The sequence below is a fragment of the Microcaecilia unicolor genome, chromosome 6, assembly GCF_901765095.1.
Source record: "Microcaecilia unicolor chromosome 6, aMicUni1.1, whole genome shotgun sequence".
Lineage (NCBI taxonomy): Eukaryota > Metazoa > Chordata > Amphibia > Gymnophiona > Siphonopidae > Microcaecilia > Microcaecilia unicolor.
In genome coordinates, this window is record NC_044036.1 from 184,020,552 (window position 1) to 184,040,761 (window position 20,210).

Sequence of the window (20,210 nt, forward strand, 5' to 3'; positions counted from 1 at the left end):
AACAGAAAAGGTGTCACACACACCTGAGAGCCACATCAGAACCAGGGAAAGGTTGTCAGAGGATAGAACACATTCTGCTGTCATGGAGGTGGGTACGGCATTTGAGGCTGGCATAGAGGCTGGGGAAAAAAGTTTTTAAAATGGGTTTTTTTTTGGTGGGAGGGGATTAGTGACCACTGGGGGAGTCAGGGGAGGTGATCCCCGATTCCCTCCGGTGGTCATCTGGTCAGTTGGGTCACTTTTTTGGGACTTGTTCATGAAAAAAAGGGTCCAGAAAAAGTGACCTAAATTTGCGCTAAAAACGCCTCTCTTTTTTCCATTATCGGCCGAAGGCGCCCATCTCTCCTCGCCCGATAACCACGCCCCAGCCCCACCTTCACCACGCCTGTGACACAACCCCGTCAACTTTGGCCATTTCTGCGACGGAGTGCAGTTGAAGTCGCCCAAAATCGGCTTTCGATTATACCGATTTGGGCGCCCATGGGAAAAGGACGCCCATCTCCCGATTTGGGTCAAAATATGGGCATCTTTCACTTTCGATTGTGAGGCGGATAATCTACTAGACTAGTAATATAAGTGGCCAGCTACTATTCTCTTGAGTGTCAATGATATGCTATTAGCTCAGAAGCCTGACAAGAGTTTGACACTAATATATGCAAAGTTTACACAAAAATCTTATGTAATCAACAACTGTCTATCCAATAATTAAAACCATATCCTCTCATGTGATTGCATTTCACTGAAGAAAGCCAAATTTGTGTAGAATACCTTCAAACTTTCTGCATCTAGAGTGATGTCCTCTTCCCCTCCAATATCAAAGTACAACTTATTGATGATCTGCCTGGTGCTGACCTGTGTTTTAATATGGATAAAGCAAAGAAATATTAGTGTGGAAACTACAACTGAAAACAAGCATAGAAAAAGTACTCATGGGCATACATGATAAACCAAAAAGACCAGTAAAGGGTTATATTTAACTTTCAGGTAATGGAAGGAAAACAAAAAGTGAGTTTGCCTGCACAATTTTTAAACGTGTCTTTATGTTTGTACAGCGCTGCGTATGCCTTGTAGCGCTATAGAAATGCTAAATAGTAGTAGTAGTAGTAGTTTCTGCCCAAGGACAATTTGCTACAGATTCAGAAAGGAAAAGGAGGCCATATAAATTACATATATACAGAAATTGCATTAAAAGTAGTGGAACACTTTTTGTTGGATTCTTAAACTTAACCACTTGTAGACAAAAAATGTATATACTACCCTGTGCACAGGTTTCCCTTCTTAATACTGCAAAAAATAAAGCCTTGGAAAAACGTACCATATCAATGCTGTACTAATATACACTATTGAGATGGTGTATATATAGGAAGTTCCTGGATTCTCTACAGGGAGAATTATTCAGACATTTTCTCTCTACAGCTTATGTTTTCTCTCTGCTGTTCCCAATTCTCAATCTCTTTCTCCCTCTGAAACCTTTCTGTCCACTTTGGATTGGAGAGGCTTGTGAATTCACAGAAGTCCAGGACCCTGAGGTTTTTGAATTTTCCTCAGACTAGATTATCTGCGGAAATTTTGTTGAAACAATATTTTAATGAGGTTTTGAAGCTTTCTTCTTAGATAGATGAAAATTTTATTTCTCAATGTTATTATATTTCTCAACATTCTCCAGTGCTAAATTTGGCAGAGGGTGGCTTAGATTCCCTGGTGGAGTCAATTTTGGATTTGACTAAATTTCCTTGAAAGTTCTAATGATGTGATAAATACTCGAGCCACCCTACTTGTCACATTTGCTTCCGAGAAACATAATATGTTTTAAAAACATATTTCTGGAATAAAGATTGATTAGTTTATAGTCAAAGGATTCAAATCTCTCCTGATGTGGCTCATTCCATCCAGCTGAGGAGAAAAGTTTCATGATTTAAAATTATGGGTCTTGGCTATGGGGATTACCCTTTTTTTTTTTTTTTTTTTAAAGATGCCCCTGTAAATGTTTAGTCAGCTGGCAAGGAAAGATTGGAGAACTTTCAGGGAAGTTGGAAGTGGTTATTTGGTTTATTATTTTGTTAGGTAGGCTTAGGATGTATCTTCTCACTTTTGATGTACTCCTTAGATAGTTTAGGGAATCTAGTTTGATTCAGTAGTTTCCTAATAGTTTTCCTTTTTATTTTGCTTTTTTATTACTTGTAGAACACGTCTCTCTTGATGTGGGCTAAGACACCTTTTCGCTTGGTTGAAGGATCCTTTTCTTCTCTTTTTGGAGGGTGGCCTCCTACAAAAGCTTATCCTGAAGCCAAGGCTGAAGGAAAGCATCCAGACCCAAGGAGTTGGACTGAGACTGAAAAATCACAGAACCTTGGCATTGGTCCCCGTCACCACCAGGTTCATGAAGGCCCCCCCCCCCCCCCCAAGTCAATGTAACTAAGCCACTTAGATTACGGCAATGGAATTTATGCGGGATGTAAAGAACAAACCTTAAAGAAACTTCAGACCGCTCAAAACACGGCAGCTAAGCTTATATTTGAATGCAATTTTAAAGCGCAAAACCCCTCTGCGAAAAACTACACCGGCTCCCAAAAGAATGCATCACCTTCAAAATCTGCACCCTGGTTCAGAAAATCATCTACGGAGAAGCCCCAAGTTACATGACAGACTTGATCGACTTACCAATTAGACATACATTGGAATCAACACAATCTTATCTAAATCTGCAAGCTGCAAAGGACTTAAATACAAAACAACTTACGCATCTAGTTTTTCCTACATAAGCATACAATTGTGGAACGCATTACCAAAAGCCTTTAAAACGATGTACGACCACCTAAACTTCCGGAGATCACTAAAAACCAACCTGTTTAAAAAGGCATACCCTACTGATCTTAAATGCCTAATCTCTGCAACACAACCAAACTAAAGCGCGTAATGGACATAACACAACTCTTCCATTCTCCAATTCCCTAATGTGGCTGTGCCACATGAAATTGATCTTACCACATTACCCTGTATTTGTTCACACTGGAGCCTGCAAAGGCCTCTCCGGTACTATGCAAGCCACATTGAGCCTACAAATAGGTGGGAAAATGTGGGATACAAATGTAACAAATAAATAAATAAATAAATAAAATAAATGAGAGAAAACACTTGGTCAGAGAGCTCCCATTTATTTATTTATTTGTTGCATTTGTATCCCACATTTTCCCACCTATTTGCGGGCTCAGTGTGGCTTACAATAAGACTTGAATAATAGAAATACATTTGTTACAACTAAGTTATGGATTACATTGAACAGAGTTGTGCGAGGCATTCGAATATCATTGGTAGTATAACAATGGGACAACAACATAGAAACATTAAAAAGAGACAATGGGAAAAAAGGGCATTATTAGGCGCCTAGACAGATAGTGTACATAGTTCCGTGGATGAATGTATGGTTGACTGGATAAAGGGATGATGGATCAGATGTGGATGTGTATTGCATTGTGAACAGTGAGTGGTCTCTATGTGTTTTGGCTCTTTCCGTAAGTTTGTTCGAACAGGTGTGTCTTCAGTAGTTTACGGAAGGAGGCTTGTTCGTTAATCATTCTTAGGTTGCGTGGTAATGTATTCCAAGACTTCGTGCTTTTGTAGGAAAAGGTTGACGCGTGTATCGTCTTGTACTTCAAGCCCCTGCAGGTTGGGTAATGAAGGTTGAGGTGAGTTCGGGATGATCTTTTGGCGTTTCTAGGTGGTAGGTTTATTAAATCAGACATGTACGCTGGGGCTTCACCGTAAATGATCTTATGGACTAGTGTGCAAGTTTTAAAAGTAACGCGGTCCTTGAGTGGAAGCCAGTGTAGTTTCTCTCGTAGTGGTTTTGCCCTTTCATATTTAGGTTTTCCGAAGATGAGCCTGGCTGCTGTGTTCTGGGCTGTTTGAAGTTTCCTTAGTATTTGCTCTTTGCAGCCAGCGTATAATGAGTTGCAGTAATCCAAGTGGCTAAGGACGAGGGATTGCACTAGGCTGCGGAAGACGAATCTTGGGAAGAATGGTCTAATCCTTTTCAGTTTCCACATGCTGAAGAACATCTTCTTGGTTATGTTGTTTGCGTGAGTTTCGAGTGTTAGGTGGCGGTCGATAGTCACTCCAAGGATTTTTAGCGTTTCTGAGATTGGAAGTTTTAGGTTTGGTGTGTTTATCACGTTGAATTCTGTTGTGTTGTATTGGGAGGTGAGTATCAGGCACTGGATCCAAGTTCGTCTTGCTAAAAAGTCTGCCTGCACATTCAAATTCCCCAGCCTAGAGAACCTGAAGGTATTGTTCCACCCAGCAAAGAAGCAGGTGAGCTTCCAAGGCTATGGCTACATTCTGGGTACCCTCTTTCCTGTTCATATATGACATCGTAAGAGAATCTGGACCAGTTGATGCAGCAAATGAGCAAAAGCAACCAGAGTCAGATGACTTGCCCTCAGTTCCAACCGACTGATCGGCCAGGATGCCTCTGAAAACCACAACTTTCATTAGGCCGTGAGGTGGAGACAGTAGGCGCACCAGCCCAAGAGACTGGCATCCATCATGGCCACACTCTAGGGTGGAGTTGCCAACGCTTGCCCTCTTCAATGGCTGGAAGTGCAAAACCACAAGGACTCACTGCTCCTTGCCAGGCGAGTCCAGGGGAGGCAGGCTTCGTATGACTAATGGATTGCAGACCATTGAAAGAGAAGTCTGGAGGGGCCTCATATAAAAGTTATGCCTGGACCCAGGGCACCAGAGTCACAATCATGGAACCTAGAACCTGAATGTAATCCCAAGCCCGGGGATGGGGAAGATCGAGTAAGTGACCGATCTGCAACAGTAGCTTCACAATCTTGGAGGGGAGAAACACTCTGCTGGCAAGAGTAGAGACGAACCCCAAGACACTCCAGGAATTGAGAAGCCAACTCTTGGAGACACTGATCAACCAGCTGAGCGACTGAAGACAAGACACCACCTTGTAGGTTGTCTCTAAGCTGGCCTGAAAGGAGGAGAACCATATCAGCCAGTCACCCAAATAAGGGTGGATCCTGACACCCAGACGGCGAAAGAAAGCTGCCACCACCATCACCACGGGGCTGTGTTGCAACCGAATGTTTGCCCTTGAATTGGAAATGCTGCCCCAGAAATCACAAAATGAAGAAAACACTGACGCAGGAGCCACATGGGCATGTGAAAGTAAGCCTCCTTGAGGACCACAGAAGTGAGAAACTCTCCCAGTTGGACCGAGGCCATCACCGAACAAAATGTTTCCATCCAGAAATTAAACACCCCCAGAGCTTGGTTCACCAACTTGAGGTCCAGGATGGGACAAAAGGTACCCTCCCTTCTTGGGGACTACAAAATAGTCGGAATAACTGCCCCGATCTTCCTCTCCAGGAGACACTGGAACCACTGCCCCCAAATGCAAGAAACCTCTGAGGATGTCGCAAATGGCCTGCTTCTTTGAGGCTCGCTGCAAAGGGAATCCAAGAAAAAAAAATTCTGCCAGAGGGGAAGAAAACTCCAGCTTGTTGCCCTCCTGAATGATCTCCAGGACCCAATGGTCCGTAGTGATCCAGGTCCATTCCTCTTAGATTGCGAGCCCTCCTGGGACAGAGAAATATCCAGTGTACCTGAATGAAACTCACCTTGAGCTACCACTGAAAAAGGTGTGAGCAAAATCTAAATAAAATAAAAAAATAAAAATTCGGACAGCCTTCTATCTGAACATCCAAGATGGGACCTGGGACACCTTCATTGGGAGAAGCGAGAAGCGTCAGTAGACCAGTAGGGATGGCCACCAGGTTTCCTGTCCATCCAAAAGGAAAGCTACTTATACTGAAAACACGACCTGGATAAGGCCGACAAACGACCTTGCCTGTATTGCTTGGAGTCCCAGAACCGTGGGTGAGGCTGGGAAGAGCTGTAAGAAGGCTTAGACCAATCCACGGGCAAACAATGGGACTGGGATTCCCCCAAATCTTTTATCAAATGTTCTAAGTCCTCATCAAACAAGAGCTTGCCACAAAAGAGAAGCTTAATAAGAGTGGACTTAAAAGCAACGCCCACCACCCAGTTCTGGATGCCACTAAAAGCGATGTGTGGACAACGCCTATACGAATACTTAGCCAAGGCACTGAGTAGGTCATAAAGACCATCCGTAAGGTAGGCCAGACTTGCCTCCAAAATAGGCAATTCCAGAGAATCTAGGCCCCCTTCCACCGAGACATCAGCTGCCTGCTGGACAAGCTTAATACAAGCCCTGGCCACATAAGATCCAGACCCAGTGGCCTGGAGGCATGAGGTGGCTACCTCAAATGCCATCTTCAGAACCACTTCAATCACCTGGTCCTGCATGTCCTTGAAAACTATTCCCCACTGCACGGGAACCATAGTCTTCAGGTGACCACCATAACCAAGAACTCAACCGCAAGCAGCTTCAGCTTCTCCAGATCCTCAGGAAGAAGCAGATAGATATGAGCCATGGACTACCTTCAGCCCCGAATCCGGTGCATTCCACTAGGCATAAATAAGCTCCTGCAAGGCCTCATGGATGTGAAAGGTCTTTGGGAGGGGGCCTCGGTCCCGGACATGATGGAATGTAAGAATGCAGGAGAAGGTTGGGATACTCATATCCAGCTGGGTAGCTCATATCCAGCAGATTGCCAAGACCTGTCGTTTCTTTCTTTACAACATCCGTAAAATCCGCCCCTTTCTTTCCGAGCACTCTACCAAAACCCTCATCCACACCCTTGTCACCTCTCGTTTAGACTACTACAATCTGCTTCTTGCTGGCCTCCCACTTAGTCACCTCTCCCCTCTTCAGTCGGTTCAAAACTCTGCTGTCCGTCTCATCTTCCGCCAGGGTCGCTTTACTCATACTACCCCTCTCCTCAAGACCCTTCACTGGCTCCCTATCCGTTTTCGCATCCTGTTCAAACTTCTTCTACTAACCTATAAATGTATTCACTCTGCTGCTCCCCAGTATCTCTCCACACTCGTCCTTCCCTACACCCCTTCCCGTGCACTCCGCTCCATGGATAAATCCTTCTTATCTGTTCCCTTCTCCACTACTGCCAACTCCATTCTGTCTCGCTGCACCCTACGCCTGGAATAAACTTCCTGAGTCCCTACGTCTTGCCCCATCCTTGGCCACCTTTAAATCTAGACTGAAAGCCCACCTCTTTAACATTGCTTTTGACTCGTAACCACTTGTAACCACTCGCCTCCACCTACCCTCCTCTCTTCCTTCCCGTCCACATTAATTGATTTGATTTGCTTACTTTATTTATTTTTTGTCTATTAGATTGTAAGCTCTTTGAGCAGGGACTGTCTTTCTTCTATGTTTGTGCAGCGCTGCGCATGCCTTGTAGCGCTATAGAAATGCTAAATAGTAGTAGTAGTAGTACACTGAGGAAAAAATATCCAGAATCTCCAGAAAGTGAGTTATCAAGGCCATGAGCTCCTTGTTTCAAAACATGCCCCTGATCCAGTAGGAGTTCACCTTCCTCCTGATGTAAGCGACCAGCCAAGAGTGGGGGGGGGGGGGGTGCACAGAAGGGGCCTCAGGTACAGAGTTTCACTCCACAATTTTGGAAGGCCTCAGCCTCTTAAAGAAAGGCACTACACACCCCCTGAGACTGAGTAAGGCCACTAGCCAAGGGAGACATGGCCAACTGGGCCCTTTTTAGAAGAAAGACTTTATTCATCACTAGAACGAACTCAGGAGAACAGGCTCTCCTCCAAAGGAAACGTGGCACCAGCTAGTGCAGCATCAGAAACACTGCCAACAGACCCAGAAGAAATAGGCCCTGACTCCGGACCAGCCTCCTGTCATGGCATGGGAACATTTGCACAGGAAACAAAGATAGCCAGACCGCACCAGCCAAAAGGAAGCTGCCAGCCCTGCTCCACTCCCATCTGGCATTCATTGAGCTTCCCCCTCAAAGCCATGTTGCCGATGTGATACAGGCATGAGGGATACTGCCCCAATGGAGACTTATGAACCTTACATTTTGAGCAGCGCTGGACTGTCTCAGAAGGGACCACCATCTTCGGAGGACCCGGAGACAAATACTCACCCCCAGGTGGGCCCCTCTCTGATACAGGCACAGAAAGATCCTCTGTCAATGCAACTGGCTGACAGCTTAAACGCCCTTGTTTTTGAGAGGGGGAAGGGACCTGGCACCACCAGGTATTCCAAGTTCAGGGAGCCGCACCCCCCCCCCCCCCCCCCCCCACACACACACACTCAACTGCCACCAGGGCCAGTGGTCCAGGAAAAATGGCTAAAAGAAAATCTGAAGATATCAAAATCCAGGAGATGTGAGAAAACACGTCTTCTACCTGCTGGAGATAGAGGCACGGTGAAATTCACTGCTCTCTATCTCCACCTGCTGACAGACAGCCATTACCCACAAGTTCTGGACTGATCTGTGCTATGCTAAGGAAAGGCTGGTTTCTGAATACGTACCGCTTCAATGTCACAAAACTTAAAATGGCACCCTTTCGTTTATAGGGAGCCAATGCAATTTCTTGAAAAATTAATGAGTACCCTCCTATCTGCTTGAACTAGTTTATCTGGCTGCAGCATTATAGGCTATTTGACATTGCCCCAGTGTCTTACCTGACTACTGCAATACAATATTTGTTGCCTTTCAGGGAAAAAATTAGGTAGGGCTGATCCTGTACTAATGTGCGTGTTTTCCCCTTACCAGTGGATGTTTTGTTTTAAGTATTCTTGTAGTATGATTTATTGTATTTATGTTATATATATTGTAAACTGCCTTGGGATGATTAGTAGTAAAGCAGAAAACTTTTTTAAAAGAATTCCTTAAGGTTTAAGCTTAGCCATAGCTAAGTTACATATGTTTAGTCACATTTGTGCAATATCGCTTGTCATACAAGCCAACAGCAAGCTTTCCACACACAAATTTGTTTAACAATTGTTACTGCCTCAAATTTAAAAAAAGCAAAATCAACTCAGTCACAAGGATGGCTTAGCCTGAACAGCTATCCAATGCAATATTTCCAGAACTTCAGAAAGAAATATAAAACAAAAGCTTACCTGAATCCTGCACTGTGGACAGGTGCGACTGGGGGCAGTATGAAACCAATGAAAGAGGCTGAGAACAGAATAAGATCAAAACTCAAAGTATTAACAAAATATTTAACAAACATTTACATACCTGCAGTCATTAATAAACCAACCCAAATTTGTTTTAAAAAAAAAGTGCTATCCTTTTATTGAGCATTAAAAATATTTTGACTAGCTTTTTGGGAGTTAAAATCCCTTTCTCAAGTAAGGGCAGAATAAGCAAAATTGCAATACTTGAATATCTAAGTAGATCATAAAAGCACTCCAATGATAGCTGGTGAGGAAAAAGGTAGAGGAGAAGACAAAGCAGTAGAATTTCGTGACTTACAATACAATAGGAAAACTGATAGTCTCCAAATTGTCTTCCATGTATTAAAAGTGCCACTATTCCCTTAAGATTTGGTATGTATTCTTGGTCTTACTCACTTTGTCACGTATCTAACTTAACTAAGAAATCTTATTTTATCTGTCATCAGCTTTGCACAGTTCATCCATTCTGCCTTCCCTAAGATTCTTTCACTCCCTTGTCCTTTCTCCCCATAATTCTCTGTACCCCATCCTTATGGCCTCACAGCTTTGTCATCTCCAAACTGATTCAAAGCACCTCAGTGAAGCTCCTTAACGGTAAGAAGAAATTTGATAGCATTACTGCCCTTAAGCAGAACATTGGTTCCCTGTGTCATAATGGATTCAATTCCTATGTCATATTGGATTCAATTCCTAAATTCTCCTTGTGCCCCTGGGCAAGTCACTTAATCCTCCACTGCCTTGGGTACAAAAACTTAGATTATGAGCCTACTAGGGACAGAGAAAGTACTCGCATGTAATATGTGAACTGCTCTGGTTGCACCACAGAAAGGCAGTATATCAAGAATATTTTTATTATTATTATACATGGCACAACACAAAGATTTGTCTGTATCACTGGAAAAATTCAAGCTTCATCCAGAAGTTTAGGAATTATACAGGCATCTTCGTAAAACGTAGCTTGTATCAAGTAAAACTGTTTTCTTTAAGTTTGTTGTTGTCAAACGTGAAATATCAAAGTTTTGTAGAAATTTGTCCAGCTTTGCTATAACTGCCTAAGGCTCCTACAACAATAGGGATTAACCCAACATGGTTTGTTTTAGAACCTTGAGCAAAAGAAAGAAGGGGCATTAATATTTATTGATAGAGCACCTTATGTCTTGAGATCCAACACAGGACCGTGTTTTGGCAGTCAAAAACTGCCTGCCTCTGGGGTCTCAATCTGTCCAATGTAATCAGAGAATTCCAACTGGAGTGATGGTGCATAAAAAGACAGATATTGGCTCACCCAATATTGCTGATTTCATCAGACACGTGTGACGAGGCAGGCGGCTTGACTGCTGAAACGCGATCCTGTGTCGGGTCTCGATACAGTAGGTGCCTTTGATTAGCATGATATTGGGTGTATTATGTTCCAAATTTCAGACCATTTGAATTTGAAAATCCCATTATTATTATTTGTTCAAACTTATCAATGCCTATCAAGTCTTCTATACAGATACCCCTCTATTTCTTAATAGCTGTCTTTTCCCTTACGTCCCCACCTGTGCCCTCCGCTCCACAGTGCCTCTTAATCGCCCTTCTCATTTGCGTGTCTGACTTGACTGAACACTTCTCATGTTTCTCTGCTGTTGCCCCAACTCTATGGAACCATTTACCATGGATATTCAACTAGAAACCTCCTTCAAAAAGTTCAGAAAGCACTAAAACTTTATTTTATGAAAAACCTTTCCCCACTGACTAACTAGGTTATCCCATTCAGGTGGTAACCCACAGCTGAAATCTCCCACCCTTTCACTTTGTCTTGTTGCTCTCATTATCTGTCTCTCTCTTGTGCTTTAGTTAACCTCTCTACTCTATAGGTCTTTCTTTTATTTTTGTATTTTCTGATACATTCTAATCTTCTCTATCAGTTATTGTAAACCACTTAGATTTTTATATTATAGGTAGTATAACTAATAAAAATATGAAATGTGAAAATATGGCATTCTCTAACAGTAGCATTGATGGGTCTTGTAAGCAGTCAAATGTTTTATTCAGAAGCTGCTGCTCCCAGGCTCTAGGGGCCCGATATTCAGTGCTATTTACCAGCCAGGAGTGGCTCTTGGCCAGTTAAATAGCTAAGTGCTAATATTCAACATGAGATAGCCGGCTATCTGCAAAAATTCAAGTGCTGACCAGCTAAGTTTAGCAGGCAAACTGGACCGTATAAATAGCAGTCCTATGTCTGCTATCAACTTAATATCATACAGAATATCATAAAATAAAACAGAAGAAAAGAACTTCATTATAGTTTATTCACACTTTCTATACCACAGAATCGAAACATTCCAAGAGAAAGAATAAACATTACAAACACTACTTTAAAAAAAAAAAAAAACAACCCTAAAAGAAGGCCAGCAATATTTGAAGAGGTCCCTAATATAAAAGCATGCCATCTGCACCGTAACAGTATCAAGGAATAGACAAATTAAAAGCAAATAGAAAAAAGATAACTTAATAAAGCCTTAAATCGAACAAAAGACTCTACCACATGGAGAGAAGCCGGTGGTTGATTCCATAAACCAGGAACTACCCCCCCCCCCCAAAAAAAAAAAAAAAAAACAACAAAAAAACAGCAATTAAAAGGGTTTTAAAACACCTGAAAGATTATCAAGTAGATATAGCCATGTTCCAAGAACTGAAGTTCTCTCCATAAAAATTACAGAGGGGGGGTGGGGGCTGGTACATTTTTTTTTCAGCAGAGTCAAAGAAGATAGGAGGAGTTATGTTTAGGAAAGGAAGGGGGTAGGGGATGATAAGGTAGGGTGGTCTAGTTAATAGGGAGAAATGATATTCACACTTGTTCATTATGCCTCAAAATGACCCCAAAGGGAACTTTTCTGAAAAACTCTATTCCTTGAGTAACAAGATTGTGGGGGACCTCATTTTAGGGGGAGACATGAACTGCACAGTAGATAAAGGAGAGAGGTCCTCTAGAGGAGGAAGGGAAGCTGGAAGAGAAAGTAAAGCATTGAAGACTTGTTTAGACAGGTGAGTATTTAACCTGAGCACCAAAGAACATACATTCTCTTCAGGAAAGCACTTATCTTATTCTAGGACATTTACAGAAAAATGGTGCCTGGTAGAGAATGACACCGAGACAAAGGTTGCCCCCCCCCCCCCCCCCTCCCTGTCCTCATGAATTCTGTCTCCGTCCCCGCCCTGTCCTCATGGGCTCTGTCCTCCTCTGCAGAAGCCTAGAACAATTATGATTTTATATTTAAATCTTTTTTTAAAGTATAAAAAAGGAACAATATGCTGTTCATCTATTGTATATAAATTACAAATAGAAAACAATAACAACAGTGAACAGCGATGATAATCCTCCTCACCACCACCCTCTACCCTTCCAACCCCAACAATAGCTGATTTTTACTACCCCAAGGAATCCTAATCCACCCTGTTAAAATGTCCACAGGTACAAAATTCAACCCGTTCTGTATGCCCTAGAGGGGAGAAATATGCCCTATGTAGCACTGTCATGATTTTTAAATCTGTGGATGAATAAGAAGTCATCAACAGTATCAAGATTCAGTCTAGCTCTCTTGTCTTCCACAGTCCCTTCTGCAATAGAAGATGTCTTCTTAGAAGATGTGCTGGTAGCAGGATCCCCCGTGCAAATTTTGTTAGTTGTGGCCAGCATGTTTGCTTGTTTTTCCAAAAAATCAAAATATCATTGTCTGCATCACTCAAACATAAATAACAGTCCGGAGATATGAAGGTGGTAGAACGAGAGGACATGAAATGAGATTGAAGGGGGGCAGACTCAAGAAAAATGTCAGGAAGTATTTCTTCACGGAGAGAGTGGTGGATGCTTGGAATGCCCTCCCGCGGGAGTTGGTGGAGATGAAAACAGTAACGGAATTCAAACATGCGTGGGATAAACATAAAGGAATCCTGTTCAGAAGGAATGGATCCTCAGGAGATTGGATAGCAGAGCCGGCAGTGGGAGGTGGGGCTGGAGGTTGGGAGGCGGGGATAGTGCAGGGCAGACTTATACGGTCTGTGCCAGAGCCGGTGGTGGGAGGTGGGGATAGTGCTGGGCAGACTTATACGGTCTGTGCCAGAGCCGGTGGTGGGAGGCGGGAATAGTGCTGGGCAGACTTATACGGTCTGTGCCAGAGCCGGTGGTTGGGAGGCGGGGCTGGTGGTTGGGAGGCGGGGATAGTGCTGGGCAGACTTATACGGTCTGTGCCCTAAAGAGCATAGGTACAAATCAAAGTAGGGTATACACAAAAAGTAGCACACCTGAGTTGTCTTGTTGGGCAGACTAGATGGACCGTGCAGGTCTTTTTCTGCCGTCATCTACTATGTTACTATGTAACTGGCCAGTATTGAATATTCACATAGCTGGTTAAGTTACAGCCGGCCAAAAATACCCCAGATATTCAATGCCAGTCACCAGAAACGGCTCAGCATTGAATATATGGGGTTAGCGCTGCCGCTGGCAGCTAACTGCACTGCCTGCCACAGGCTGAATATTGGGGGCTATATCTTTAACAAGTTCCTGCCCAACTATTTGACACAGACCCATTAGACTCATATGTCCTCTGTTTTTACTGGGTACTCAATGAAATGATGGAAAATGAACATCACTAGCAAGATATAGCCAAAGTCTTCAGAGACAGTCCCAGACTGGTGGGCCAGGACTCAAGGAAAGGAATTTAACAGGTATGACTAAATTTCACCTTCCTTAAATTTGCCACACCAGCCTGAATAAGTGGGATGTACCTAAGTAGAATCCCAATGGGAGGGGGAAGACAAGGCCCCCCAGATTACAGCCCTGCCAAAGGCCAACCGGTCTCTGGCCAGAACACCTACCCCACAATGTTTCACAAAAGAATGTAGCAATGACCAGATCGCTGCTCTATGAATATCTTCAGGCAACACCTAGTGGGCCTCATCCATGGGGCCGCCTGTGCCCGGGCAGAGTGGGCGAAAGGCTCCTCGATATCTGCTTATTCTGACAAATATATGCCACCTCAATGGCTGCTTTGATCCAGTGGGCAAGGGATGATTTGCAAACTACCAAACCCTGGCACAGCCCATAAAATAGCACAAACGATCTGAAATGCAGAGTAAAGAGGTAGGCCAGCGTAAAGGAGTGGCCTAGTGGTTAGGGTGGTGGACTTTGGTCCTGGGGAACTGAGGAACTGAGTTCAATTCCCACTTCAGGCACAGGCAGCTCCTTGTGACTCTGGGCAAGTCACTTAACCCTCCATTGCCCCATGTAAGCCGCATTGAGCCTGCCATGAGTGGGAAAGCGCGGGGTACAAATGTAACAAAAAAAAAAAAAAGATGCGATATGACAAGGGCCAAAATGAGGGGGCGTAGAAGGGAAGCTGGAAGAAAGGGACGAACAGCACGGATGCAATATAATGCAAAGAATGAGGAACAAAGAACATTAATAATTTGGGGTTTGTAAGTGAGATAGAAGTCAAAAGTGACTCCAATCATTTTTATTGTGTCCTTAAAGGGAAGAGGTCTTACATCTCACCAACTTTTCAAATGTAATTCACTCAGCCACTAAATCATTGGAGTGGAGGAGTGGCCTAGTGGTTAGGGTGGTGGACTTTGGTCCTGGGGAACTGAGGAACTGAGTTCGATTCCCGGCACAGGCAGCTCCTTGTGACTCTGGGCAAGTCACTTAACCCTCCATTGCCCCATGTAAGCCGCATTGAGCCTGCCATGAGTGGGAAAGCGCGGGGTACAAATGTAACAAAAATAAAATCATTTCAGATGTCATTCCCTATTATGTAGTGCTTGATCTGCTGGTACTATAGCCTGTCATTAAGTTCTCTTTACAATGAATCCACACTTGCATTGTGGGCTCTGTAAAGCACTTCCATACCTGCAGTGCTCTAAGTGAACCAGCAGAATCCCACATATCCTCTTGCTCCAGGATTAGCAAACACTTCCCTGCTCCCAAAGGGTTCTCAACGATGCTGCCTTGTAATACTTCTCAAGATGTGGCACCGCTAACCCCTCCCCTCTCAATCTTCTTGGCCAGAAACAATGTTGCCCTAGCTACACACCATGGCTGTTTATTCCAAATGAAAGCAAAATTTCCTATTTACCAACCAAAGTTTTTGGAATGTCTACTGGTAGTATCTGCGACACAAAGTTTTAGGAAATTCCATCATTTTCACCATTTCAATTATGCCCATACAGGAGATACTTAAGCCTGCCCTTTTCTCCAGCTCTCCAGTGTTATTGCTAATCAGGGGCATATAGTTTAAGTCCACCAACTTGATATTCATGTGATATCATGCTCGAGGAAAGATGCCAAGAGTTTGAGCTCCTGGGCTTGACCTCTCCAATCCCCAACTATGAATTTAAGTGGTATCCTCATACCTCATCTGAAGGGTTTGAAAGTGCTGCACTATACGGAAAATCCCACTTAATGGCATCTAAAGGAGTGCGGAAAGAGCAGAAACACTCCAAACTAGTAGAAGGCAAGATGGTGGATCCACCTAGCCTATCCACGCCTTCAATAACTTCCACTTGGGTCTCAGAAATTGTAACTGAGGTAAAGGCAGCAATGGAAACCACAATAGAAAAGTGATTGCAAAATATTTTCAAAGAAGTTAGACACAGCTTCAGAACAGCTAAATGACCTAAAGCAAGGTCTTTAATACTACCCAACAACGGGTGTTTCTATTGGAATCCTCAGTGCAGAAACTAGCGTCATTGGACCAAGCTCTTACCAAAAAAGTGGCCTCCCTAGAAGAAAAGATTGATGACCTTGAAAACTGTTCAAGGCGTAACAATCTTAGGCTCATGGGACTATCCAAATCTGTCAAAGATGGAGATCTGGGAGGCTTCCTGGAAAACTGGCTCTGCCCTACAGCTTCAGTGCCAAGCAAAGCCATTTCACACTGAAAGAGCACACTGGGTAGGCCCAAAAAGAGCCTCAAACTTCTATCACAAGCAAGAAATTCTGTGTGCGATATGGGCAGGTAAAGCTCCCGCTTATGACAGGCACAGAATACTCTCTGCTTTCAAGATTATTCTGCCTGAGTAATGGCACAGAGAAAGGAACTCAGCCCAATTTGCACCTGCTTGTTTGAAAGGAAAATCAAGTTCACGCTGCTCTTTCTTGCCCACCCGCATGTAAAGCGCACTGACAAGACAGTAATGCTGGACACAACACAGGCAGCTAAAGATTGTGTGGCCTGGCTTAATGTGAAACAGGAAGCTCCATAATGGAAACCGTGTAGAACATTATCTTTGGGGTCTTGATGATGGAGGCCTGCTATGCTCCATTTCAGTTTATCAACCAAACTACATCATAAGAACATAAGCGTTGCCACAGTAGGACAGACAGAAGGTCCATAAAGCCCAGCATCCTGTTTCCAACTGTGGACAATCCAGGTTACAAGTACCTGGCAAGATCCCAAAACAGTACATTTTATGCTGTTTATCCTAGAAATAAGTAGTGGATTTATTTACTGCCTCTTTGAAAGAATTCATTCAAGAAGGTGTACAGTAAGAACAAATCAAACATAAGCAATAGACAATTACAGCAGTAAAAATATTCAAATAACAATACAAAGTATGGCATAGTATACTACTTACAATGTCAACACAGTATGTAATAGAACATTTTAACAGACTGCTGGCAGTTTTCTTTCTTATTACAAGTTTTAATTAATTTTAAGAAAGCACTGTTCAATATGCAAAATCAATTATTTTAAAAGGAAAAAAACTGCTACTGTAAATTTTTTGTGAATATTTTAGTAATGTCTTTGATAATACCTGACATTTTCATGACTTGGATTTGTAATCCTTTGTTGTTTTTAAATACCTTGTCTGATAAATGTGTGTCCCTTTCTAATAAAGGGCCAGAGAAAAGGTGAGTGTGCAGTGGGGGATTGGAGGCAGAAAAGGGACTCAATCATGTGAGGGGGGGTGGGGATTGGGGAAGAATAAAAGAGTAAGTGTACCATTGGGGGGGGCGGTTCCTTCCTGCTGACGAACACAGTAAGGGAAGGGCAGCAACACTCTGTGTGTGCCAGTTTAGGTTTTGTTTTATCTAGATTGTAAGCTCTTTGAGCAGGGACTGTCTTGTGTATGGTCTACAGCGCTTCGTATGCCTTGTAGCGCTATAGAAATAAGTAGATAGAAGTTTTTTGAGAGCGCCCATCATTAAACATTTACCAGCACACCAGTGATTGGGGGGAGGAACAGTACACATTTCCCCTCCCTGGACACAAAACGGGGGCAATACTGAAAGTAATTTGCAACCTACTGACATAACCTGGCTCCACTGGTGGGGATGGACAAAAAACAATGTGCTGAACAAGTATCAAGATGGAGAGAGTGCTGAGTAGCTGGTAGGGTAAAGAGAGAAGGAACTGAGTGAGAGAGAAAAGATATTAGGCACTACAAATAAAAAAAAAATGACAATACCAGAATACTGAACAAGGAGGGGAGGGGAGAGGGAGGATGAGGATGATGCTGTGCTAGAATCATTACCAGGAAAGGAGCAGTGCTGGATCCGCCACTACAGGCAGAAAGGGTTATTAGAGCACCTAATAACCTTGCAGCGCTTCAGATAAACCGAGAGCAACCATTAAGGACATGTGAGGTCCAGCTGAAGACTCACCATTCATAGTGGAAGGTATGCCCACAGTTTACAGCAGCTACATCCCGTGAATTATCGAAGAAATCTGAACAAATAGTACAATAGGCGCGAATGGGCATGGCACAAAAACCGCTCCACACAATCTAACTACCTCCTCAGTCACAACACAATTGAATCATACGCGCCGCCTTTTTCTTTTTTCAATTTTCTCGGCGGCGCAACATATGTGAGGTAAAGGCGTTGTAGCTCTGACGCCTAGCGCGCGCCGCTACGCCGTCATGAGACTATCTCGCCCTAGGAAGTTTAATAGACAGGAGTGGAAGTGAGCCTATCTAGGCCACTGTAAGCAGGGAAGCCAATTTGGTTAATCTCTGTTTCCTCTCCCCCGCGCAGCCGTCATTGCCATTCACTCAAAACAAAGCAAACCTAGGAGTTGCTGCTGCATCCACGTTGTCGTTCTTGGGTCCATCTGTAAGAAGTCTAAAGCTGTTTCACTACTACTACTACTACTTAACATTTCTAAAGCGCTACTAGGGTTACACAGCGCTGTACAATTTAGCATGGAAGGACAGTCCCTGCTCAAGGAGCTTACAATCTAAAAAGACAGGTGTACAATCTAAAGACAAGTGTAGAGTCCGTCTGGTAGGTAATACTATATTTCATGAGAGGTTAGGTGCCGAACGCAGCATTGAAGAGGTGAGTTTTAAGCAGAGATTTGAAAATGGGTAGGGAGGGAGCTTGGCGTAGGGGTTGAGGAAGATTGTTCCAGGCAAAGGGTGAGGCAAGGCAGAATGAGCGGAGCCTGGAGTTGGCAGTGGTGGAGAAGGGAACTGACAGGAGGGATTTGTCCTGTGAGCGGAGGTTACGGGCGGGGACATAGGGGGAGATGAGGGTAGAGAGGTAGTGAGGAGCCGCAGACTGGGTGCATTTGTAGGTAAGGAGGAGAAGCTTGAATTGTATGCGGTATCTGATCGGAAGCCAGTGAAGTGACTTGAGGAGAGGAGTGATGTGAGTATATTGGTTCTGGCGGAATATAAGACGTGCGGCAGCGTTCTGAACGGATTGAAGGGGGGCTAGATGGCTACGTGGGAGGCCGGTGAGGAGTAGGTTGCAGTAGTCAAGGCGAGAGGTAATGAGAGCATGGATGAGAGTTCGTGTGGTTTGCTCAGATAGGAAAGGGCGAATTTTGCTGATGTTGAAGAGGAAGAAGCGACAGGTCTTGGCAGTCTGTTGGATATGCGCAGAGAAGGAGAGAGAGGAGTCGAAGATGACTCCGAGGTTGCGGGCAGATGGGACGGGGAGGATGAGGGTGTTGTCAACTGAGATGGAGAGTGGAGGAAGAGGAGAGGTGGGTTTAGGTGGAAAGACGAGGAGCTCGGTTTTGGACATGTTCGGCTTCAGGTGGCGGTTGGACATCCAGGCAGCAATGTTGAATAAGCAGGCCGATACCTTGGCCTGGGTCTCCGCGGTGATGTCTGGTGTGGAGAGGTATAGCTGGGTGTCATCAGCATAAAGATGATACTGAAAACCATGAGATGAGATCAGTGAGCCTAGGGATGAGGTGTAGATTGAGAAGAGAAGGGGTCCAAGGACAGATCCCTGGGGAACTCCAACAGATAGTGGGATGGGAGTGGAGGAAGATCCATGAGAGTGTACTCTGAAGGTGCGGTGGGAGAGATAAGAGGAGAACCAGGAGAGGACAGAGCCTTGGAACCCAAAAGAGGACAATGTGGTAAGAAGTAGATCATGATTGATAGTGTCAAACGCAGCGGATAGATCGAGCAGGATGAGGATGGAATAGTGGCCTCTGGATTTGGTGAGGAGGAGGTCGTTGCAGACTTTAGAGAGTGCTGTTTCTGTCGAGTGTAGAGGGCGAAAGCCGGATTGAAGTGGATCTAGGATGGCATGAGAGGAGAGAAAATCAAGGCAGCGACTGTGAACGGCGCGTTCAAGAATTTTGGAGAGGAAGGGGAGGAGAGAGATGGGGCAGTAGTTGGAGGGGCAGGTAGGGTCAAGTGATGATTTTTTAGGAGAGGTGTGACTACTGCGTGCTTGAAGGTGTCAGGGACCGTTGCAGTGGAGAGAGAAAGGTTAATGATGCGACAGATGGAGGGGGTGACAGTATGGGAAATGGTGTTAAGTAGGTTGGTGGGGATGGGATCGGAGGAACAGGTGGTGCATTTCGAGGAGGAAAGAAGGCGGGAGGTTTCATCCTCGGTGATCTCAGGAAAGGAGGAGAAAGAGGCCATGGTTGGTTGGTTGTTGGATAGGGCTACAGGCTGAAGAGGAGGTGGTGGCTTGGTAGTGAACTCAAGGTTTATCTTTTGCACCTTGTCGCGGAAGTAGTCAGCCAGTGATTGAGGAGAGAGTGAAGGGGGAGTGGGGGCGGGGAGCACTTTGAGGAGGGAGTTAAGGGTGGTGAAGAGACGACGAGGGTTGGAGCTGAGAAATTTGGTCAATTGGGTGTAATAG

General features: G+C 44.2%; 1 protein-coding gene across 2 annotated transcripts in view; it reads right to left on the reverse strand.

The window, feature by feature from the left end:
* TRAIP (TRAF interacting protein) overlaps window positions 1-17,948 on the reverse strand; it is a 216,729-nt gene extending 198,781 nt beyond the window's left edge. For both annotated transcript variants that reach the window (XM_030207476.1, XM_030207475.1), the window contains exons 1-3: window positions 17,760-17,948; window positions 9,053-9,110; window positions 769-852 (exon numbers count right to left, since the gene is read on the reverse strand). In XM_030207476.1, coding sequence (XP_030063336.1) covers window positions 769-852; window positions 9,053-9,110; window positions 17,760-17,857 — 240 coding nt within the window. In that variant the 5' untranslated portion in view covers window positions 17,858-17,948. The remainder of the gene's footprint in view (window positions 1-768; window positions 853-9,052; window positions 9,111-17,759) is intronic.
* Between the last annotated feature and the right edge of the window lie 2,262 nt (window positions 17,949-20,210).